Here is a 24,317-nt window from a genome sequence, read left to right as displayed (position 1 = left end):
TTGTCTGTCCCAATCATCAGAGCTCCAGACTTAGGCAAATTAGACAAGTGAAAAGTTGCAAGGCCCAACCCCTAACTAAAGAAATTTCAATATCAGACCCATGTCAATTATTGGGTCAATGTGCGTGCAGTGAACTGATTTCGGCCAGAAAGCCAAGTCAAAGCGTAAAGTGGCCAAAAGTGTGTTATAAGTCAGTCGCCTCCAGAGAGTTCACTGCGACTAATATTCATCGGGACCCGAAGAGCCGGAGACAAGGCGTTCCAGAGGGTGCGTATTTTGTTTTATTTATGGCAGAGGAGCAGCCATCGGGTCGATGACTCAGTCGCATTATTTGGGTTCTCCCTCGATTCCAGTTGGCCAAAAGTTCGTCCTCTTTTCCTCCTCAGTGCTCATCCTGTTGGCACCACTTCATTCTACATTCGAAAAAAGTCTATTGCGTTTTAACATTTAAAAAAGAAGATCAACGATTTTATCATTAAAAGCCAATAAACAGCGTGCTTAAAGAAATATTTAAGATAAGTTTAGTTTAAAAATATTATAACAATATATTCAGATAGTTAGGTTACAGGAAAAATATTGAGTGTTTATGTCAAATTAAATTTTCAAGCACTTTTACTTTGATGTCATATTATTTATTTTTTAACTATAAATAAACTATATTTAAAGTATATGTTATACAGACAAATTCCGGAATATAATTTGTTTACTACTTTCGCATACGTTTTTTTAGTACAATTTTGTTTTCAATATATAATTTTAATTCGTTTTTAGCTCCTTATAAAACTTGTTGTTTTAACTGCTCATGTTCCAACATACAAAATTTTTTTATGATATTCTATGCGTTTGAGTCCTCCTCATTGCGGCTTATCCTGTTTGGTTATTCCGACCTGCAGCCGACAAAGGTGAATCATTGCTCCATAAACTCCCTCTATTAGGCCCCTTAATCCCCGACCACCTGATGAGTAAGTCAATGTTATTGAACCGCCACGGGGCGTGTGTCCATTGCACCTGACACGCACTCCTGGTTGGATAAAGGAATAAATCCTAATTGTTGGGTACGGTAAGCAGGTTCAGGCGCAAGTTCAAAGTTCGTGTGTGATTTGGTTTTGCTCGGTCATTACTCATATTTTTAAGCCATTTGCCCCTGTGCGTGTAGCATTGCAATGTTCTTTGTGGTCAGGATTCCAAAACTATTTATCAGACAAAACATGCCAATTGGCTTCACTACTTTGTTTCCAAAAACCACAGTATTGAACTTTTAGAGTTCCTAAAGTTACTAAATTTAAGCCGAGTTCAAAGTGAGTAACAAGTGATTATAACTCAAAAGGAAAAATAAAGTGTCCTAATCTCCAAGACTCTCCCCATCCTAAAAATGGAAGTTCATTAAAATATATATTTGCTGAAAAAATCATAAAAAATATTTTGTTCAAGTTGGGACAGTGCCGCTTAGTCACCTTAGCCAATAGATCATTCCATTTTGTGTTCTATACTTTATTGCTGGGAAACTCCTTAATAGTCGACGTATTCCAAAAAAAAGGATATGAACACTTTTTACGAGCCTGGGCCAGTTACAATTTGTCTTGTAGTTCCTTGAATATCAGATCGAGGACATCGAATTGGTTATTGACGGCTAATTTTTAATTGTAGAGCGTTTCCCTCGAGAACGAAATGCGAATTGAGAAATTTGTAAAGAGTAGGTAAATATCAACTTAAATTTTAATTTACAATTTAGTTTTGGTATAATATTAATTAGTTTACTGTACAATTTCATTCACATTAAATTTATCATTTTATTTCCTTAAACCATTAAACATGAAGCTAAAATAGGTTTTTAATTGATCAAAAATGATTTATAAAATTCTTATAGACACAATTTTTAAACTATCAGAACTTATACAGATAAAGCGTATGGATCACTTGAGGATAAGAAGTCCGATGTAGCTGAAAAGCAGAAATGAAAAAAACGAAAGCCGTATGTAATGCAAATAAGACATTTCCACTCACAAATCGGCGAATCCATCTTAGCTTGTCTCGGCAGTACAATATTAGTTCGAAGGGTTCCTTTCGCGCCATTTCATTTTCCTTCAGAATATCCACCAAAGACGAAACGAGTGCTTGGTATATTTTGATACCACCCATGGGAGTGGAAAATAATTGCAATTTCCGACAATTTCGAATCACTTCAAGAAAACTGTGACCATCGAATGGTGCGGGCTCACAGCTCTCATCGATTTCCTCGATATTCTTGCCGTTCTTCAGAATAAAGCTACAGACATAGCCTCTGATTCTACACTTGCAAAATTTCAAACAAACGGTTTTGAGCTTCGGACAATCGGGTATCACTGAGGAGATTTCGCAATTCTGCATTTTTAAGTCTTTCAAGTTTGGCCATATCATGGAGTGAAACCCTTCTGCCGGAAATATACATATATTGGTCACAGTCAAACAGCGGAGATTCGTCATTGGTCCACAAATCTGGAGCAAGTTAACCGATCTACATCTGTATCCCCTTCCTTGATAGTCGAGTCTTAGCTCCTCCATAGCAACTAGTTTGTGTAGCTGGTTAACTAAAAGGCAAGGAATTCACTTCGTTTTTTATTAAAATACATTTAATTTTCTTAAAATAATAATAATTTTTCAAAATAAAAAAATTGCTTGCATATTTTATTTTCTATGGCGATTTAAAGGTAAAATTTGTCAATAAATACATTTTTTTAATGATTTCTATAAATGTATATTTTTAAATATTTTTTTTTATTGGTCTTCAAAATCTAGAATTAATAAAATTGAACTCAAAGCTACATATCACCTTATATGAAAGTAAAAAAAAAATTGAAGAAGTTTTCATTACAATATGAAACAAGAAGAAAAGGAGTCAAAACAGAAATGACAAACATTTAGTTTTGAGCACCGAAAGGTGATTATCAAATTTACAGTTTGATATCGGCCGAAGAGAAACATAAACAACCGCTTATCACATTACACTTTTTGCTATGTTCTTTTAACCCATTAACTATCAGTGGCGAAAATCAACCCATTAGACCAACAAATAATTAACTTTACACCTTTCCAAGCAAATCCTTATTAAGTGATTATTTGTTGTATTATTTTTTAGCAACTGTTTAAAAGTAGTAATTTAGTTATTGGTTTAACTTGAAAAAAATTCAAATGCCGACCAACAAAGATAATTATATTGGTCATTAAATAAGGTTAATTGCTCACCTCCTCTGTCCATGTATCCTTCATACAACAGTTTTCTCAAGTTTTTTAGTTCTGCCACTGCATTAAGGATCCTCGGCGATTGGCAATTATCGTTGAGTTTTATTTCAACCGAAATTAGTGAATTTGCCATATTGAGCAGAAATGTTTGCACACTCATACTGTTCCTCAATGAAACACTAATGTTCACCGATTCCAGGTTGGGGCAGTGCTTCGCAATTGACTTGGCCAACAGATCGCTCCAGGTATCAGATCCACAGGTGAACTCCACAATTGAGGGGCCGCATTCCGCCAGAAGAACGCGATATAGCCGCACCGGAAAATATATTTTTGGGCAGAACCTCTTGTAATCATTGCGGCTGTGGTAGGCAAATCCTTTTCCCAGGTGTTCATGAACTTGTGCCAGTCGAAGTTTGTCCCTCAGGTTTCGCAAGTTCTTGAATATTAGATCGAGGACTTCGAGAGGTAAATCGGTTATTGTCCGTTGATTTCTCATCGCGGGTACCCATACCCTCAGAAGCGAAGGGCAAACTAAGAACTGATGCAAATTCGAAGAGGAGAAACAAAAGACAGGGGGTAGAGGAGAACAGCGAGAAAGCTTTGTATACCCTTTACTCAAGAACTTAATGAGTATATTCGTGATTAAGTGTATACTGCGGTGAAGAAAGACCTTTAAATTGATTATCGGGTCGAAATGTGCATATTTTTTGTTCTTTTTTCATTAAAAACTTTAATATATACCAAAAGGAATTTGTCTTGAAAAAAAAGCAGATCACTCATACGCACTGTTGCCTTTGATTACATAATTTATTTTCATCCAGGCGACATAAACTTAATTTTTTTTAACAAACACCATGTTTTTTTGTCAAGTTTTAAAATTACTTGCATGAAGTATAAGCAATTTTTATGCAAGGGATTATTTTTGTACCACCCTAACATATAATACATGAAAAAATCTATAAAAATATGCTTAAAGCTTAAATTCGAACTAGAATTTATAATTCCGACCGGAGAAAAAATATTTAGCTTTAAATTACTTACCGTTTGCATCCACATATCCGATGATTGATAATTATTTTTTAATGATTGATAATTTTGGATCTTTTCACTTACTTTTTTCACATACTCAAGTTGATACCGATTTCAGATTGAGACAGTCCTTCAAAATCGCCTGAATTTTTAAGGTCGTTCCAGAATAAGCCTGAACTCATTCCATCATAAAATATTTCCTAAATTGTGGTCCTTTACAACAAACACCCACAGCTCCGATGTTAGCCTTGAATGTCGAAAGCCTCCGGAACTCATTGCGACTGTGGTAGGCAAAAACTTTTCCCAGCTTTTCATAAAGTACTGAATATCAGATCGAGGACTTCCAAGGGAAAATCAGTAAAACTCCGCGGGTTTTCCATGACTAGCTTTTGCCTCAAGTTAGAAATGCGAACTGAGAACGCAGAATGTATTTGCGAACTCTGAGAGGGGAACATCAGAAAAGCTTTTGATTTCTCTCTGCCCAGAGTTCAGTTACATTACCCACGCCAAGTAATACGTTTGTGATAATAAGTAGTTTCATTTTGTAAAATAATTCTTTGTTGCTGGGCGTCCTGAGAAGAATTTAGTTTTATTTACTTTACATCTTATGTTAACTAAACCGTTTTAATAGGTATATTTTAGTACAAAATATAATAAATATTTAATTCTAATTGCATAGTCCTAGATTTATTTCAACAGACAAATCTTAAAACAATGTACGTCATATATAATTTCTTTATCCAGTACCCTCATATAACTCGATCAAGTCAGAATTTGGGATTTGAAGAAGCTACAAAGAAAACATAAAGCAATATATGAAAAAATTCAGTTTTAAGCAACTTACTAATCTTCGGATCCATTTCCACTTAATACGCCTACATACAACCAGTTCCAATGGGTCCTCTGAAGTGACTCCGTTTTGCCTTAGTATTTTGATCATATCATTCACGTAGGCCAAATAAAGCTTTATATACTCCATTGGCGTGTAAAGAAATCGCAATTTTGGGCAGCCCCGAAGAAGTTGGAGAAAGCCGTCGGCATCAATTGAAGGGTGGCATCTTTCGTAAAGTGTGTGGATATTTTTTCCATTTTTCAGAATAAATTTCAGCATATAGTCCTCCAAATGACATCTGGCATAATGAATATCTAAATACTTAAGCTTCGGACAGTCTGGCAGATCAACAGAAACTATGCACTGATTCAAAGTCAACGATTCCAAACCAGCCCACACTGTAGATTCATGCTCCTCAAATGGCATTATTTTTATTTTGATCACACTCAACTCGCGGAGGTTCCTTTGTGAAGCACAAATCTGTAGTAAATTAATAGCCGGCTTGTCTAGATAATTAATATGTTCGATTGCTAGTTTCTCCAGGGTGATCAATTTCTGTAAATAGTAAACTAAACAAAGGACCTGTAAGAAATACAAAGCTAATGGTATATAAGCATTTTTACTAAACGCTTATTAAAAGTGACCTGAGTATAGAACACTGGACACTCAGCTCGCAAGATGCTTCACATTTTATTTGAGGCCAAATTATTTCTGTAATCAAAATAATTCAACTGCAGTTTTGGCAAATAAAAGCTTATTTTATGAGAGTCTTTAAAAAATATTGTTAAATTTCATTTATTATTCGCATTTTTATACCCTTGCAGAGGGTATTATAATTTTGGTCAAAAGTGTGCAACGCAGTGAAGGAGCCATCTCCGACCCTATAAAGAATATATATTCTTGATCAGGATCACCTCCTGAGTTGATATAGCCATGTCCGTCTGTCCGTGTGTCTGTTTCTACGCAAACGTAGTCTCTCAGTTTTAAAGCTATCGAGTTGAAACTTTGCACACAGCCTTCTTTCCTTTGCACGCAGTATATATGTCGGAACGGCCGGGATCGGCCGACTATATCCTATAGCTGCCATATAACTGATTGATCGGAAATGCCATAACTTTGGTGTTTGTAAAGTTAGGAAGTTGGGATTTTTTATGAGTATTAAGAATGCATCATATGAATAATTTTGGAGAATATAATTTACAGAGTATTCTGCAAGGGTATATCAACTTCGGCTCCGCCCGAAGTTAGCTTTCCTTTCTTGTTTTAATGAATTTCTGACCAAATTTAATTTAATTATTAATTCATAAAATTAGTTTAGTTCGAGTTTGAAAATGATATTAAAGAAACATATTTCAATTGACCCTTGAATGTTTCGACCTTTTGGCGAAATAGTGCGCCTGCGTACAGGTAACCCTTTTTTTGCATTTTTCCTTTTGCTTGAAAAGACTCACCGTTTTCGTCCACATATCCCAAAAATGAGAAATTCTTTAATTTCGTCATTTCAGCCACCGCGCTCAAGATCGTAGCTGGAAAATGGTCTCGTTGGTCAATTGTAACCGATACCAGCGAGTCTTTCATCTTAATAAGAAAAGCCTCGGCGCTGACACGACCTGACCTATATAGGCAAATTGACACCGATTTCAGATTGGGACAGTGGTTCACAACAGCCTGGGCCATAAGATCGTTCCAGGCTAAACCCCTTCTATCGCACACAAGCTCCTCAATTGTGGGACCACATTCCTTCACAACAAACACCCACAATTCAGGTGTAAGCCTTGAATCTGGCGAGAGCAAACGGAACTCGTTGCGGCTGTGGAAGGCAAAAGCTTTTCCCAGCTTTTCATCAATCTGAGCGAACCTCACTTTGGCTGATAGATAACTAAGATTACTGAATATCAGATCGAGGACTTCCAATGGCAAATCGGTAATACTCCGCCGGTTTTCCATCACGAGCTTTTCCCTCCAGAGCGAAATGCGAACTGAGAGCTGCGGCAAAACTCATTGTGTGGAGAGGACCAGAATGCATTTGCGAACTCTGAGAGAGGAAAATCGGAAGAGCTTTTAATTTCTCTCCGCTTGCAATTTATGAACGCACCTTAGAAATAGAATATTCCAAGAAATATGTTTATGTTCATTATAACCGACCCTGGAAGACTAAAAAAATGTATTCTTGATCGGGATCATCCGCCGAGTTTGTATTTATTTGGTCGTTTTCAAATACCAATGCTTGTTCTTGATACACTCGATTGACCACAACCTTTAAAATTATTATTACTTCTTAAATTAATATTATTATTAAAATAAATCGCAATTCAGAAAATAAAAGCACATTTTTAGTAGCATTCTTATTCATTATTATTATTACAAATTAATTTCTCTAAAAATTATTTCTCAAGACTCACCTAGTTCGGTTGTTCGAGGACTGAGACCGGAAACAATTAAATACTTATTTAAAATTTGGCAAAGAAATCAGCCTTATCGTCATAATGGAATGAAATAAATTTATGAAATTAGCCAGACTCAATTATTTTATTTAACTTTCTAAGATGGTTAAGTATCACATCGATCACAAAGAATGGCAAATTGGGTATAGTCCGGTATGTTTAGATTGTGGATCTTTTTCTTCGAGAGCGCGTTGCAAACTGAAAGTTTTAATTTTCAAAGTTTCTGATAAATGGTAAACTATTTCTTTCGATTCCTTACAAGGAAATGAATTATTAAATACTCTATTATTTCAATAAATTTTTAAAAAACTTTACAAGCATTGAAAATTTCACTGATCTCTTACAAGAATAACCTTCATTTATGGAAAATTGTTTAATCATAAATAGGTAAAGAGGAGCAGGTTTCAAGCTTCAAATAATGGGCAAGCCAATGGTAATAATGGTAAAAGAAACCAAATTTGTACTTATTTACACATTGTCTTAAACACTGTTTTTTTTCGATACCTCTAGAGATTTTAAAGTCCAACACCTTCCAACACCTCCTTTACGCCAATCCAACTGCGGTTTGCCCTGGAAGTTGACTGCGTTTTATGGCCACTAACTTCGCCAAAACATCAAGCAAACTCTGCAATATGATATAGATTACAGTAATTATACCGTCGTTATGCAACAACCCCTTGTGACAAAACCCAACCCCTACTTTCAACTCCCAAACCCCGTGCATTATAACAACAAACGATGTCTGGGCCCAGACAGTTGGCCTCCTTCTCCAACCAAAACTTTCGCTAATTTGTAATGTTGCTGCAGTAAACAGAAAACTGAACAGGGTTAAGGGAGGAGACAAGGGTTAAGGTGCACAGAAAAAATTAGACAATTTCCATGTTACATTTTAGATGAGTATTTATCTACAAGGGGTGACTATATAAATTATGGTATTAAACAAAACGAAAAAAGTTAAAATTTTAAAACAAACAAGAGAACTATAGTCGGGGCCCGACTATCAATACCGTTACTCAAGTAAAGGGGCGAGGAGATGGAGATAGAAACTTGATCACGCATAACTTTTTAACGAATGGTCCGATTTGAAAAATTTCTTCTACATTTCGAAAGGTATTGATAAACACAATAAAACTGCATTTTTACTTTTCCGAAATATTTAAATTTTTAAAATCGTATATAAGCGATTGTGGGCGTTAAAGGGGGCGTGGCACCTTTTTGAAATAAACTTGCGCTGCGTAGGAACTCCTAAAATCTGCATGCAAAATGTCAATCTTCTAGCTTTTATAGTTTCCGAGATCTCAGCGTTCATACGGACAGACAGACAGACAGGCAGACGGACAGACAGACGGACAGACGGACAGACGGACATGGCTATATCGACTCGGCTAGTGACCCTGATTAAGAATATATATACTTTATAGGGTCGGAAACGCTTCCTTCTAGCTGTTACATACTTTTGCACGAATACAATATACCCTTTTACTCTACGAGTAACGGGAATAAAAATACGTTTAATTGAAAATTAATATTAACAAAAAAGGCGCAATTTGTTTCTGTGTAGGGCTATGGCTGACACTTTTGATGCCAGTTGCGTGATAAGAGACGACCAGATGAGCCGGTGACGCAATGCAGTGTTATAATGTTAAAATATTTGGAAAGAAATATTAAATAGACATATAAAATCACTTGTTAAATAACAATTACCCGTTTGTCTATAATTGAGTTTCAAAAACAATGTATAAAAAAAATCACTAGTAAGTTACTCACTTGAATTGAATGTATAATCAATATAATAATTCTTTAGAATAACATTCGGATAAAATAGAAAACCTTTTTAAGAATGAATAAAAATATTGAGTATTTATTTTCTTTTATGAAATAAGTTTTTATAGGAGAAAGTAACACCTGTTCTTAGTCGTTTTTATTTGCCCGGTTTAGTTTGTCAAAAGCGAGTCCTGTTGACTGGTTTCGCCAAAGGATAATTTGTCATTCGAGGGCAAACCACCCACCTTCAGGGGAATTACAAAAAGCATAAAAAGGGGTTGATACATGCATATTGCAACTGGCAACTGTGACTCACCTCACCTAGTTTCCACTGTGGAAATGGAGTGGAAGTGCGGGAAGTTGCACAATAGGCTGGCTGAAGTGTCTTTTGCCACTTGCAACTTTCTCCATTTCTCCGGTATTAGCGCATACTCTCTCCCTCCAGAACTTTCCCTGTGACGAAGTCAGGATGAAGAAAACTCGCCCAGCCGGTTCTTGGGTATTCTGTCTAAGCAAATATTGCGCGCCCAGGTGAGTGCAACTAGTTTTTCCAGCACTGGGAAAAACTTGCAATGGCAATGACCCAACAGGCTTAGCCTTGAATCTGCTGCAAGTGGAAAACCAGTTGATGGCATCAGAAAAATAACAAGAAGTTTTCCACTTGCTAAGGGGAAAATAAAATACAGCAAATTTATTCTGTCCTGCTCAATCGTGATCCCTCCTAGCATTGAATAATGATTTAAATAACAACCAGAAGACGATTTCTTGGTTATTGGTGAATGAGCTTAATCAAAACTGTCAAAAATACCATAAAAACAATTTTAAAAAAATATGATTTGGCTTCAAAGAAAACCCTTCCATCTTTTACCTTTCAATTTTTAAACTTTTTCCTTTTTTTCCAGACATACTTATCAGAAGTTTTAATAAAATAAACAGTAAGAGGTTATTTACTTTTGAAAATACATCGTTAATAAATAATATATTTAAATCTTTAAGATAGATTTCGGAATACATACTAACAGAATATTTTAAATAACCTTTCTGTGCAATTAATTTGTATCTTTTTTCAAAACGCTATGCTAGTAAAAGCAGTAAAATTAATTGAAATCCGGGCTGTTAGTTAGGTCATTAGTAACCATTTATATGCTTAGTAAGTCTTTAATTAGTTTTTATTCTTCGATCACCGGAATCTTTCGAAGACAGGATTAGCAATCGTTTTCAATTCCATCATTTTTTACATTTACATTTCAAATAACTTATAAAATCGTTAACCATTATTAAATCTATTAATAGGTATTTTCAAAAAAAGCTGGGCTAATCAGAACCAAAAAGGTTTGCAGGATTTCTTCCCAAATTTTAAATTTCTTGCAAGATTTTTTTTGATAATGCTTCAACATCCTCCTCCCGTTGACGATAATAACCATGCCCTTGGTCAAGTCCAAAGCGATTGATGCCAGACGAGTTTCGAAATATCTATTAAGCTATGCAATATCTAGTTCGCATCTTTATGAGGTCCTTGTCTCGGCGCAATGACGCCAAATGAGCTGTCGGCAACGAACCGCCACCCACCGTGCAAAAGCTCCGGCGCATTGATAAGACAACTTTTACTTTAGTGAGCAGTGAGCAGCAGAATTTTCTAGTTTTCACTTGTCACACAGACGAGGTGGGAGTTTGAGTTTCATTCCCTCTCTTTATTTTTTATTCTATTTTATTTTATTTCTGGGTGCGGCACTTTCTAATACCCAAGCAGTTGCTGAACAAGCAGTTGCAATGAGTCAACAAGCGAGAAGAGAAGGAGCGAGAAGGAAGGAGCAGAGTGCAGCAGGAGCTGAGCACCGAGACTCCTGGGAAAAAATAGTGGTATGGGTAGGTCAACCACCAGACATTGAACCCAGCACTCACACACACTGGCGCACGCCAACTTCCGTTGAGAGCCAAAAGAGAACTGGTGAGAGCCAGAGAGAGGAGGCGTAGGAATGAGGATGGGGGGATCGCAGGGGCTGGGCAACTTGCACGCGAAAAGCGCGCAGCACGTGAATGGAGCAACATGCACAGTAGAAGATGACAAAGAGGGGGAAAGGAAGAGAGAGAGAGAGAAATAAGCAGGGCAATGTCTGCCTTGGGGGGCGAAAGAGAGGGCCAGAACGAAAGCTTAAAAGACCGACTTCAAGAATACCCTTAAAACACGATGCAGAATATGTAGCAGGTGGAAGAAGACATATCCAACCCTATATAGTAAGGGTATTGGAGGTTTTTCTAATGTAAATGTAGTTATGTGTAGTAATAAAAACGTGTGCTACAAAACATTTCTGAAACCCATTCACAACAAGTCCCCACTAAAAACAATATGCAGTACGAATTTAAGTATTATTAAAATATATTTTATTTAACAGTTCACATGGTAAAAAATTTTCATATCACATTCAGTATTTCATATGATCCCCAAAATTGCTTACTACATCTTTAGATTTAAATTTAAGTCCAAATAACTTGCAGGCTGGCATTTGCTTAGTTAGGCCAAGTTTCTCTCATATATCTGCACAATTTTATAGCAAACACACAATGAACAACTAGATCAAGAAGACAGGAGCATGAGAAAAATAAACAAAGGTTCAATCGAGTTCTCGTTTGTGAATAATAAAATATAAGTTTTTAATATTACAACTTGAACAAAAAGTTTCTTCCAAACAGCATATTTTTATCCTTTTCTTGTAAAGGAACTTTAGCCAACTTATATTTTATGAGAACAAAAATAAATATTTATAAGCTTACTTGGTGGAAATATAAATGTCACGGTCACAACTGGAAAGAAGTAGGTTAAAATTTTTCCACATTTAAAGAGCTTTTTTGAACCCTGCATTGAGATCAGTATTAGTTAAACGTTTTTAATTTCAATTTGTCACAATTTCTTACCCTTTTTACTGCCTGCATCAGGAGAACGCCAGCACAAATATACATTATGCTGAAAATCAAATACCATGTTAAGAATATATAAAGGAAAATTTTATTTTTGGCCTTATCATCACTTGCAACGCTGATAAATAACAATAAAGAGTGAATAATGCCCAAGGAACCAAGAACCATGCACCATATCGAATAGAACCTCACGCAGCATTCGGTTGACAGTTCATTACACCCCTGACACATTGCGAAAAATCTGTAAAACGCTCGCCTATATGTATATTTTGGATTGGAGTTATAATTTGTTATGGGAGGTATAAATGAAATGTTGAGAGATATTATACGTAGTGAACTACGATCACAAAATTTGTTTCAAGCAATGACATTGTGATACAAATTATTTGTATATAATTCTTCGATAATAAACGATGGTTGTAAAGAATCTTTAAAGTAAAATAAAATTAATAAGTACTAATTAATAAATAGCTTAAAAAAATTAATATTTTTCCAAGTTTCTCGATTCTTCGACGCTTTAATTCCCAACGGGTTCTAAGTTGCACAGTGCTGGTAGCCTAGTCGATTGTAAAGACTGATTAGTGAAACAATCTGTCACTGAAGTCCGCTCCTTGAATTAAGTTGACATTCATATAATATTATCTTGCGTACAGTAATAACTTTATAAAACATAACACCACCCGAAAGAGTATACGAAGAACTGGGGGAACTCAACAACATCGTTCGTTGCCTGGCATCGTCGTCATCGTCGCATTTCGCAATTCGCATTGTGCGCTAGTTTAGTGGGTTGAGTGACACAGACACAGTTTGCGGACAGAGCGAGACGGGTGGTGGTGTGAGAGGGAGAGGAGAGAGGGCAACGAACAAGTTTTCAATTGCGGAGTTGGAGGTGCTGTTGGGATTTTGTAATCGCAAGCCAAGTGGCGTTACAGTTGCCAGATGATTAAAATTCTATTTTCTATTCTAACTAATTAACTAATTTTAAAAACATTTATTTAACAAATTTAAGATCAAATTTGTATAGTAAATACAAATATTTAAAAATTTTTTTTCGTTATTCAAATTTTTATTTAAATTATCCATTTAAGCTAATACAAAAATGAATGCATAAGTTATTAAACAAGCATAATCATAAAAATCGTTATAAACACTTTATTATTATTATTATTAACAATAGTAGCTAATAAAATTAACAATAATAATATAAAAATAAATTGTACATCTTTGTGAAACGGAGTTTTAGTTAGTACATATAGTTTCAATTAAAATTTGTTTTAACTTTAAAACTGGCAAGCCAACATCTTTTGATTTATTTTTTATTTTTTAATATTAGACATAGCTTTCTTTGAGATCTTTACCATCTGGCAACTGCTTTACCCATTTAACCCACGCCTTATAAAAAATTGACGAAAGGGGAAGACTGGCGAAAAACGTGCACGTAGAAAACCAAAATGCCAAGCGAAAAAGAAAAACTCCCCAAACGAGGACTGCAGTTCTCCAGCTCGCTCTCTTTCTGTCTCTTTCTTTCTCCCATTGCCGTCTCTTTCCATCGCTGTCTCCATTTTCATCGCCCATTCCAGAACCAAGCTTCCAACTCCCCGTTCAAGTTATGTTTCGGGATGTGGAGTATACCACTAGGATGGATGGATAGCTCACACAGATACATGGCTTTTCCTGTCTGTGAGTGTGTGTGTGTGAGTGTGTCTCTGTGTGAGTGGGTATCTCTGTGTGTGTGTGTGAGACGAAGCGAATCGCGTCGAGAGTAGAGTAGGACAAAAGGGAGACACAATTTTGGTAGCAATGACCTTCACCGCGTTGTTCAAGTTGTCGTCGTTGTTGTTGTTGCTGCAGCTCCAACACATATATATATATATATATATATGCACACTCAGCTGCAGATAAAGAGAGCGATAGAGAGGAAGGCAAAATGAATGATGCATGAGTGCAGATGGTTGTGGATTGTTTTGATGGGCGAAAAAGAGGGAGGTGGGTGGCTCGGTGTTTTGACCGCTAGGTGCCGCATTCGCTTTTCTCCCTCTTTAAAACACTTAAAAAAAAACACGTAACATTATGTTAAAATTTGAGATTTTTCAATAGAAAATAAAAGTAAAAGCTGTTTTTGATACATGGTCAATTTTATCTTTAATTTCGGTCCATATATTAGCAATTTAATAATATATTGATATTTCTTAACAATTAATTCTAAATTAAATATAAATCTTAAAAATATGATTTGAGAAGCATGCCCTGATCCACGTAAGGTATTAGATATTGATACTCAAAAAGTATGCTACAAAAAATTTGTTCTAAAAACCTCCCCAAAACCAAATTATGGATTCGCCATAGACTAGATCTTCTATTTTCTTGTCCATCTGACAACTTTTGGCAACCATTACTAAAAATTATTTTCATACCGAAATAAGTCGATTTAAAAAATGTTTTGAAATTAAATTTAAAAAGATTTTGAGATTTTAATTATATTTAACGATGATTAAATATTTTAATCGAAAGTATATATATTTAAGGACTAAATTTGCTTTTAAAAATTTTCCTGTCTAATAACCAAAAAAAATCTTTTTACTTTGAATTGAAATGTTTTCCCGTGCACTTTGACCCCCTGACCCCGCCGCTTGGTGCCTTTCCCGATCGCTTTTCACTGCACAAATTAAACGTACAAAAGATAAAAGTGCTTTTGTGCTGCCATTGAAAATGGAGTTGTGTGTGGAAAAAGGCAAGTCGGCGAAGGGGGTGGTGGGTGATTTGGGGACTGGGGGCTGAAGGTGGTGGACCTAGCGTAAACTTGACACTGACGTTGTATGCACTCCACCCGCCCTCTCCATTTTCCCCACTCTTTTGGCCCCAGGGTGCGGCCCGTCGCTTTTTGTTTTCATACTCTCCTTTTAGTCGAGTCTTTCCTCTATTATTTTTTTTCTGTATTTTTGTATTTTTATTTTTTTTTGTGAAAATTGCTCAAGTGCGACGCAGACATGGGGGGTGGCGAGGGGGAGGTGGGGGCAGGGAGTTTGTGGGTTGGCTGGGTGTTTAACTTTTGGTATCATTGACCTGGAGTTCTGGAGTTCCACGAGCAGACAAAAGGAACCTCCCCAACTTTTCTTTCTGGATGGTAGGGGCGGAAAATTGGGGAAAGGGGTGGAGTTGAAGTCGTACGGTTAGTCATTGTCGACGCCATTTTGGAAAATTTGTCGCAAGTGCATACAAATGCATAAACACACAGACACATGACCAAAAGGGATGTATATATATATCTTTATGTAAACATACATATTTGCCGTTGAGCTTTATATTTCCCCCACTTTACAATAGGTTAGTCTGTTATTGTTCTGTCTGCGAGGATTAAAATATGTCCGAGTGTGCTGCTCGTATATATCTCCACACACATATGAAAGCACAAAGAGTATGTAATACAAAAAGTTTTCGCTTTTCGTTGATTTTCATTTTAATTGTGGTGTCCCTGTTTATTTTAATTTACTCTTTTTTTAGTTTACTCATCGGTTAGTTAAACTGTCACATGGGTGAAAAGTGCTGAAGTGAAAAACTGGATGGGAATACCCGAAGACAAATTAAGGACAATGGGAAAGTGGGGTGAAAATTGCGAATAAAAAAAGCTCATTGGACGTAGGACGATAATCAAATCAAAAACATACTTTTAAACTGTAATTTGTAGGTAAGGTAATATTGAGTACGGAAATTAAAAAAATTTAAATACAAATTATAAATATATTTATGTTTTCATTATGTCTCATCATAGTGTTTATTTTATATATTTATTTTATATTATTAAAAAGTTTTATACAAATTGTATTCATATTTGGTAAAATTCCTTTTAGTTTTATTTTGTTTTCAAGTTTAATTTTCCACTTCTGAAACATTTCCCAATTAATCATCCGAGAATCTTCAGAGAGAAGTCTTTCACCAATATTAAACAATCAAGGTTTCCTCGTGAAGACCTTCACACTGCGTAAAGTCCATTTAGTTCTTCAAATAGCAATTGGAAAATTCCCAGTTCATCTGCAATTCACTCATTTGCAATTCAAACTTGTTTCCACAGTTACTGCTATCCGAGTGCAAATCTCAGCTGTCCATTATCGTTGGCCATCTGTCCTCCATGTCGCCCCACTCGCACCTCGGCCTACAGATATCAGATGGGTGCACAAGTGGGGTGCCAGCAAATGGAGCACTCAATGGACTAGGCCAATTAAAAATCCAGTTCAAGCTCAGCCAGTGCAGCGTCATCATCACGGACTCGGAGTCCTGGGGCTTCTGATGCGAGGGGTCTGCAAACAGAAAGGTTACCGATGGGTCTTCGCCGCACAATAGAAGCCTGTCAATGCATAACGCAAATCACAAAAGGTTTTTTGTGTTGGCCTACAGTAAAAACATTACCAAGACATCTTACAATTTTTTTTAATTTCGTGGATATATACATATATACGTTATAGTTAAATATCATTTAGTTTTGAATGCCTTACAATTATTAGTAATTCAGACCATAAATGCTGACTTAGTGGAAAGAAAGGAATGAAAGCATTGCCTAAGTAAATAATAAAAATACTTCCATTCATTATTAATTAAAATCTTTTCTCTTCTCTTTTCAATCATTCATTTTGTGTCATATTTCTATAAAACTTGTATTTCCTTATTTTAACACGGAATTATTTAAGTTGTTTCGAATATTTTTCTTTTCAAAACCCAATGAGCTTATTTAAAATGATACTGCTTAGTAACCTATTTACCTTTATGTTTATATATCTTTTTTCTTAGCTTTAGTTTAGCTTATGTAGTGCTTTATTTAACTATCTAAATCATTATAAAACAAAGTTTAACTGTTGTAATATAAAAGACTTTTCCGACTAATCGAGATATTAAATAAAATGAACTAGTTTCGCAAGAATCTAATATTTTCTCTTTCTATTGATGCTTATTAAAACTATTTATAATAAATTCGAATTCTGCAAAAAAAAATGGCTAAGTATAAACCATTTTAAATGCTTCTAAAGGTAACGATTTCAGAGTTTTAATATTCCTTTTTTAAATATATAAATAATTTAATACGAGTTTCTCCAGTCATTGCCACTTGCTAATCTCCCCTGTACTTTGTACACCCAGTGCCAGGTACCTCCCTCCACTCCCACTCCCCCTGAAACCAAGGTTGATGAATGCCAGACCAGTTTGGACCAGGGGGAGGTGAATAGGGAGTGGGTTCTGGGGGGGAGGGGGTTCCAAGGTGGCGGTGCAGGAAGCCGCTGCAAGAAGCACCGGGAATGCCATGGCCAATGCCATCGTGGCGCAGTGTCAGTGTCAATGCCAGCAGACCCGAGACCTGAAACTGGGTGAGAGTGTGGGCGGGGAAGGTGCACGAACCGGAGAACCGGGGAGCTGGAGAACTGGAGAATCGGAGAAAAGGAGGAGCGGAGGAGCAGAGGAGCGGAGAAACCACCTCGACGCTATGGAATGCAAACAAAAGCTGCAGCCACGATTCCAGCGATTATAACATCGGCTAGCGACTGCGGAGGCCATTAGCCCGAGTGCTAGGCCCATGGATGTGGATGGGTGTCCAAGAGGAGAAGTCTTCCCAGCCAGAGAGAACTCTACGGTACATCTCCCTCTCTCTTTCGAGAGAGAGATAGAGAGAGAGCGATTTCCCCGTATCCAAATCTAGCCCTTTCTCCACTAACGACGCCTGCGCTCAACGTTCTTTGGGTGGCTAAACTCTACTGGTGCCGTGCATTTCCAATGACCGCGAAGTTTCCGAGATGCACTATCTTAGGTTAAGATACAGGTGAGATTTGAGACCGGGAAAGTGAATTTTGAATGGCAATAACTGAGCAAAAGGGAGTTTATAATAAAACTTTAAAATTACCATTAATTTCTGTTGTAAATATTTAAGTCCTCCCAACATTTTAAAGAAAATAATATATACCTGAATGTTTAATATTAATTTAAGAGTTATTTTTCCTATAAATACTAATATTTTGGATACAAAATTTCTTATAATATTATTTTTGATCACTTCTTATATTTTTTTATCTACCTTTCGGATTACTAGAAAAGCTGTTTTTCTTAATGATCATAAATAACATTTTTCAAACTTTAAAACAATTAAATATTTATAAAAAATTCAATATTTTGAGTAATTTAGGGCTTTTGTTTACTATAATTAATACATTTTTAAATTTTCCAGTTTTTTCGATTTATTACAATATTTTTAAGAAAATTATAATTTTAAAAATTTGTAATCTGAATTAGAATAAAATAGTTTATAAATTTATTTTTGATTGCTTGTAAAATGTATTCTACTTGTGGGATTAAAGGGTTTTAAACTCTTTACAAAATACCTATTTATTAAAAATCATAAATTGGATTAACTTAAAGATTTTATTTAACTAAACTTTATTTTCAAGTTGATACAGTTTTGATTGTCGATGTTTTTAAAATCCCCTCAGGGTATTTGAAATTCCACCAAAAGACTATTCCTTCACATGTCGAGAATGCATGTCCCTAATAAAACTGCAAGACTACCCCACCGTAAAAAATGGGTGAGATTCTGGAGTGCCCGAAGTGAGAATCCAATGCCCAATGCCAGGGTTAAGCCAATTAGTTTGATGTGAAAGTGGGCATTGCATTCCAGAACTATTGAACCAAGTTGGAACAAAAATAGAAGGAAAAGAAACCGAAGCATTTGGCTTGAAGATTGTTGATTGAAAACTTACCCACAAATTATGCGCTAGCGAAAAACGTGTTTGGCTCACCGAACTGGGCATTAAGTCAACTGGACTGACTTGGGCCTAGGAATCCAGGAACTGGGAACTAAGAACTGAGAACTGGGATTGGGAAACCGCACTCAACGTTCGTCGACCTTGCAACTCGTTCTGCACATTATGCTTATTTATTTTTGTTTTTCCAGCGATAGGTAAAGGCAAGACCCATTAGCAAATGTGGGAAGGAGCGGTCGTTGGTCGCTGGTCGTTGGTCGATGGCAATATACTTTGTTCAGATAGCATCGTCGCCGGTCGGCTGGATGGTCATTGAACCACCAACCGGACAAGTACTTTTTATTTAACCCCCGAACAAAACCGGAGGCGGAAAACTGCAAATGCCCGAAAATACATATCCTGGTGCCAAGAGTCGCAGTAGATTTCCCTTTCTACTGCTGTCTGGAATCTACGTTCTCGATACTTCGGTACAGTTTGCCCCGGACAGTCTGTTTGTGACTTCCTACTCCATCCCAAACTCTTACTTAGAATATATATCTCCGGTTTCTGCTGCTCCACTACCCCAAAGCTTTTAAAAGGAAATATTTTTCACAGTAGCTGTGTTGGTTGGAAAAAAGGAAGAGCTGCTTTGTACAGTTTTTCCAGCTTGAAATCGGAATACAGCAAGGTCTTGCCATGATGAAGAAACTTTTTGAGGGTGATCTGCATATACAAGTTAAGTAATTTCTATGGTCTGGGGCGCCCTCTATTGTACACTAATTATTTGTTGCCTACTTTTGTGCTGCGACAAGGAATATAAAACTTAAGTTAAACTTGGTTTGAAATTTGTATAATTAAGCTTTAAACTTTTCTAAATATGTTTTTAAGTAATTGATTTTTTTAATGTCTGTATACCTTTTAGCTTTTAGCTTTAAAGGTCCTCTAAACTAGATGAAATCTAAACATTTGTAGTGAAAGGCAAATAAATAAAAAACTTTTACTTTAGTATTAAAACAATTTTTTTAGTTTTAATTATACCCGTTACTCGTAGAGTAAAAGGGTATATTGTATTCGTGCAAAAGTATGTAACAGCTAGAAGGAAGCGTTTCCGACCCTATAAAGTATATATATTCTTGATCAGGGTCACTAGCCGAGTCGATATAGCCATGTCCGTCTGTCCGTCTGTTTGTCTTGTCCGTCTGTCTGTCCGTCTGACGGTCCGTCTGTCTGTCCGTATGAACGCTGAGTTCTCGGAAACTATAAAAGCTAGAAGATTGGCATTTTGCATGCAGATTCTAGGAGTTCCTACGCAGCGCAAGTTTGTTTCAAAAAGGTGCCACGCCTCCTTTAACGCCCACAATCGCTTATATACGATTTTAAAAATTTAAATATTTCGGAAAAGTAAAAATGCAGTTTTATTGTGTTTATCAATACCTATCGAAATGTAGAAGAAATTTTTTAAATCGGACCATTCGTTAAAAAGTTATGCGTGATCAAAGTTTCTTTCTCCATCTCCCTCGCACTCCCTTTACCTGAGTAACGGGTATCTGATAGTCGGGGCACCCGACTATAGCGTTCTCTCTTGTTTTGTTTATATATATAACTTATAGTACTTAGACTCGTTTTTAGTTTATTAAAATTATTAAATTTTCTTTCCTTTTCCTAAATATGAAACTATATAATATGAATTCATTTATTTGTGCCTCAATAATAATAGAGTTTATAAATGAATAAAACCAAAAATTTGTATATAGAATTATTTTTCAAAAGACAGAATATTAATGTTTTAAGAAAAATGTTTTGCTTGTTTAATCACCACCGATCATATCGGATTTCAGGAATTCGAGAAAAGTGTTACTAAGCCAGCCTCAACATGTCCAAACTTAGCCCCTACTGGTTCCACAAACAAATTCAGCTAAATTAGCTGACACAAAATTGGTTTATCAAAACGAAATCAGATTTATGGCGCTGTTTACTGGAAACCCAGAAGCCTGGTGAAACGCTGACTACCCATAAAACTCCAAAAAAGCCAGACGATGAATTGCACTCCACAGCTGCTGTCCTGCCCCAACTCCCACGAAGGAGCAAGAGAGAGGGCGGGAAAGGATAGAAAGAGAGAGAGAGAGAGAGAGCGAAAAAACCGAAAAAGCATTTCGTCGTTTTTAGCTGGCACGAACAGATCAATGACCTGCATTTCACAGCCGGAGACACAATTCAATCGATAAAAGTGAAGAGTTGGGGCACCGGCTCACACAGACATTGCACACAGGGGCACACACTGCATACACACACACTGGCACACACACACACCGAGGAAAAAACAACATGGCGAACGTGAAATATGCAAGCTTCCTGCAGGAAAAGCCAAAATGGCAGACAGCATGCGGCGAACGTGACGCAGTGCAGAATGTTTGGGAATTGGGGTTCAAAGGGGGTCAGAGGGGGGTCAAAGGGGGTTCAATAGTGGGCAAAAGGGGTGCAAAAGGGGGTGGCAAAGTGGGTTACTAATAGGGTCTGAGGTGGTGGCGCTCCAGGGGTGGCTGCAGCCGCAATGGAACTTTCTAAAATTTCTAGAACAGCAGAAAACAGGAAGGACGGAAAAAAATGGAGCGAGAGTGAAGCTCGAATATTTTATTCCATTCAATCAAATCGAGGAAGCCACGGGCCAAAAAGGCTGATTAAAAATTCAGCTAAAAGGGGGCGAAACAACTAGCCTGGCCAACATCCAGCCGAGTTCCCAGACAGACAGAAAGGGAATGCATTGAAGCGGTAAATAAAATAGCAACAAACATATTCATATTAGCAACAACCCCACAACAAACACTTAATCCATTGACTGTTGTCTGAGCCACCGTTTCCATACACCCCCTCCCCCAAAATTCCCATCAAACTGACCAAAATGTAGACAAAGGTAATGCACAAAAGTTTTTGACAACTTTTCTTGGGGGTTTACCGGGAAACTTACCGCCTGTCTGAGAGCTTTTCGGGGTTGTTGATGGCAAAATAATATGATGGAAATTAATGGTATTTCTGGAGATGTACTTGACTTGCTTTTTGATTTTTCTGACGCCTTAAATCTGGAACATACCAAAAATCCAGGGCTATAAAACATTTCATTAATTATTTTTGGTTATAATTGAATAATTCAAAATGTTACTTACCACAATTAAAAATGTTTTCTAAAAAAAATAAGGGCCTTAGTCGTCGATCGGATTGTAGCCAAAGAAAACAGACAAGAATATCACAACACAAAGACATATTAAATACACAATTAGGAATCCAAAAGTTAAATAAAAACAGGCAGCCAAAAGAACTAACATTTTCACTGATACGATGTAATTTGCATTGAGAAGACTTAATGGGCAATTTGAAAAACACCTATAACGACGGTGAATCTTGTTACAAAAGAAATATCCGCAGCTACAAGAAATTTAATTTGTATACAGGCACGACATTTTTTTTTACACAATTTTCATAATAATATTTGACAGTTAGACATCGATATCGATAACCAATAACCATTTAGGAACAAAAGTAAGAAATAGTAACAAGTAACAAAATATGAAATTAAAGCATTTTATCTTCCATTGTAACCATAATAATGTGTAAAAACATTTAACTTCCATAATGTGTTGCGAAAATAATTGATAACTACTCTACCATCGTTTTGATTCTCGGGGTATAATGTAAAAATAACCGTGAATTTGATTTCTTTAATTTACCCTGGAGTAACAAACAGAAAAGAGGTAATTTCTAATCGAAAAAAAATTTCAAAATTTTGCGAAATAGTTCCAATGCATTTTTATTAAAACCTGACTAGATTGAAGAATAATATTATGCCTAAACAAATGTAAGATGTTTATGACGAATTGTAGAATATTAATAAAAAATATTAATATTATTGAAACGTTTGTATCAAGCGTTTTTAACCCATAAATCTATTTATATATAGAAACAACTGATGAAAACTAGCCAAAGTATGTTAATTTAAAGATAATTGCATAATGTGAGGTATTCATATTGATGCACACATCATTAATGGATATTTCGGAAAATTCATCATACCACCCGTGGACCCAGGAGGAATGGCAAGTCAATTAGCCTTACTAACACACTCCCACGCCACATTTTTTTCGGGTTCTGTTTTCGGCTGTGATGTTGTTGGTTTCGTTGTTGCTTTTTGAGTTGCGCTCTGGAATGAAAACTGCAGCGAAAGTCAGGGCATGGAAAAAAGCGAAATTTTTTGCAGTCATCCCGAAAAGTGCAGCCCTGCAAAATTGGAGTCATCCTGGCTCTCTCTCTCTCTCTTTCTGTTTGTCTCACTCCATCCCGATTGCTCCATCTCTGTCAGTTGCAGACACAGACAGTGGGGGAATGGGATTGGATTTTCAAGGGGAGTTCAGTTCAGTTTTGGGGAGTTGGCCTGGAGTTTGGGATTCTACTGTCTGGGCAACACCCGACAACCCAGACCCAAAAACTCCATTTCGAACTCCACCCGCAGAGTTGCCATGACAACCAACCGATATTCCAGAGTCCAGACTGGGTGTTGCCAAATCCCGGCACTGAAAATACGAGCAAAATATCCCACTTCTCCCCCGAAGCGCAATGGGTCAGTGTACAATTATTTTGACAAATAAAAAAATCAGTAGAGAATGGGTTGTGGTGGGAGTTATAGGCTATAAACATTGGAGTGCTTAAATGTTATTTAATTTATTACTGAATTTATGAGTTCCAAATGAAATTTTTAATAACCAGATTTTAGAAAGGATTCGTGTTTGTAATTTCGACTGATATATTTTTCTATCAGAAGGAATCCACAAAACTTAGATTAGTAATCTACAAAATGTTCAAAATGTACCAGCATCTTCGAGCAAAATTTAAGCATTTGAAATATATAAATTTCTAATAAAATATTGAAAGTGTGGAAATCTTAATCCGTATCTTTTTTTATACCCGTTACTCGTAGAGTAAAAGGGTATATTGTATTCGTGCAAAAGTATGTAACAGCTAGAAGGAAGCGTTTCCGACCCTATAAAGTATATATATTTTGGATCACTAGCCGAGTCGATCTAGCCATGTCCGTCTGTCCGTCTCTCCGTCTGTCCGTCTGTCTGTCCGTCTGTCTGTCCGTCTGTCCGTCCGTATGAACGCTGAGATCTCGGAAACTATAAAAGCTAGAAGATTGGCATTTTGCATGTAGATTTTAGGAGTTCCTACGCAGCTCAAGTTTGTTTCAAAAAGGTGCCACGCCCCCTTTAACGCCCACAATCGCTTATATACGATTTTAAAAATTTAAATATTTCGGAAAAGTAAAAATGCAGTTTTATTGTGTTTATCAATACCTATCGAAATGTAGAAGAAATTTTTCAAATCGGACCATTCGTTAAAAAGTTATGCGTG

General features: G+C 36.4%; 3 protein-coding genes across 3 annotated transcripts; all 3 read right to left on the bottom strand.

Annotated features, from left to right (window-relative positions):
* Positions 1 to 1,707: 1,707 nt before the first annotated feature.
* On the bottom strand, positions 1,708 to 3,726 carry LOC108047455. The gene is made up of 3 exons (XM_044456727.1): positions 3,223 to 3,726; positions 2,005 to 2,567; positions 1,708 to 1,941 (listed from the first exon to the last, which is right to left on the bottom strand). The coding sequence occupies exons 1-3, from the start codon at positions 3,713 to 3,715 to the stop codon at positions 1,885 to 1,887; spliced, it is 1,113 nt and encodes a 370-aa protein (XP_044312662.1). The 5' UTR covers positions 3,716 to 3,726; the 3' UTR covers positions 1,708 to 1,884.
* Positions 3,727 to 4,930: 1,204 nt separating this feature from the next.
* Positions 4,931 to 7,027, bottom strand: LOC108043863. Its single transcript, XM_044456742.1, has 3 exons — positions 6,532 to 7,027; positions 5,093 to 5,649; positions 4,931 to 5,038 (listed from the first exon to the last, which is right to left on the bottom strand). Exons 1-3 carry the CDS (start codon positions 7,025 to 7,027, stop codon positions 4,985 to 4,987), a joined length of 1,107 nt encoding a protein of 368 aa, XP_044312677.1. The 3' UTR covers positions 4,931 to 4,984.
* A 9,029-nt stretch (positions 7,028 to 16,056) lies between these two features.
* LOC108047478 lies at positions 16,057 to 23,259 on the bottom strand. Its single transcript, XM_017127675.1, has 3 exons — positions 23,241 to 23,259; positions 21,883 to 21,987; positions 16,057 to 16,499 (listed from the first exon to the last, which is right to left on the bottom strand). The coding sequence occupies exons 1-3, from the start codon at positions 23,257 to 23,259 to the stop codon at positions 16,297 to 16,299; spliced, it is 327 nt and encodes a 108-aa protein (XP_016983164.1). The 3' UTR covers positions 16,057 to 16,296.
* Positions 23,260 to 24,317: the final 1,058 nt, after the last annotated feature.

This window comes from Drosophila rhopaloa, unplaced genomic scaffold (assembly GCF_018152115.1).
Source record: "Drosophila rhopaloa isolate 14029-0021.01 unplaced genomic scaffold, ASM1815211v1 contig_150, whole genome shotgun sequence".
NCBI classification, from domain to species: Eukaryota; Metazoa; Arthropoda; class Insecta; order Diptera; family Drosophilidae; genus Drosophila; species Drosophila rhopaloa.
Note: the sequence above shows the minus strand (reverse complement) of the source record. Positions and strands in the feature narration are given on the sequence as shown.

What these genes read in the sequence shown, in the direction of transcription:
- LOC108043863 (XM_044456742.1), bottom strand. Translation starts at nt 7,027, where the DNA reads ATGGAAAACCGGCGGAGTATTACCGATTTGCCATTGGAAGTCCTCGAT. An exon ending in GGGATATGTGGACGAAAACG is followed by an intron (nt 5,650 to 6,531) that starts GTGAGTCTTTTC and finishes TCCTTTGTTTAG; the next exon opens with TTTACTATTTACAGAAATTG. An exon ending in GGAAATGGATCCGAAGATTA is followed by an intron (nt 5,039 to 5,092) that starts GTAAGTTGCTTA and finishes TTTTCTTTGTAG; the next exon opens with CTTCTTCAAATCCCAAATTC.
- LOC108047455 (XM_044456727.1), bottom strand. Translation starts at nt 3,715, where the DNA reads ATGAGAAATCAACGGACAATAACCGATTTACCTCTCGAAGTCCTCGAT. An exon ending in AGGATACATGGACAGAGGAG is followed by an intron (nt 2,568 to 3,222) that starts GTGAGCAATTAA and finishes CTTGCCTTTTAG; the next exon opens with TTAACCAGCTACACAAACTA. An exon ending in TAAGATGGATTCGCCGATTT is followed by an intron (nt 1,942 to 2,004) that starts GTGAGTGGAAAT and finishes TCTGCTTTTCAG; the next exon opens with CTACATCGGACTTCTTATCC.
- LOC108047478 (XM_017127675.1), bottom strand. An exon ending in GAAAAGCTCTCAGACAGGCG is followed by an intron (nt 16,500 to 21,882) that starts GTAAGTTTCCCG and finishes TTCTGTTTGCAG; the next exon opens with ACCCCTCGCATCAGAAGCCC.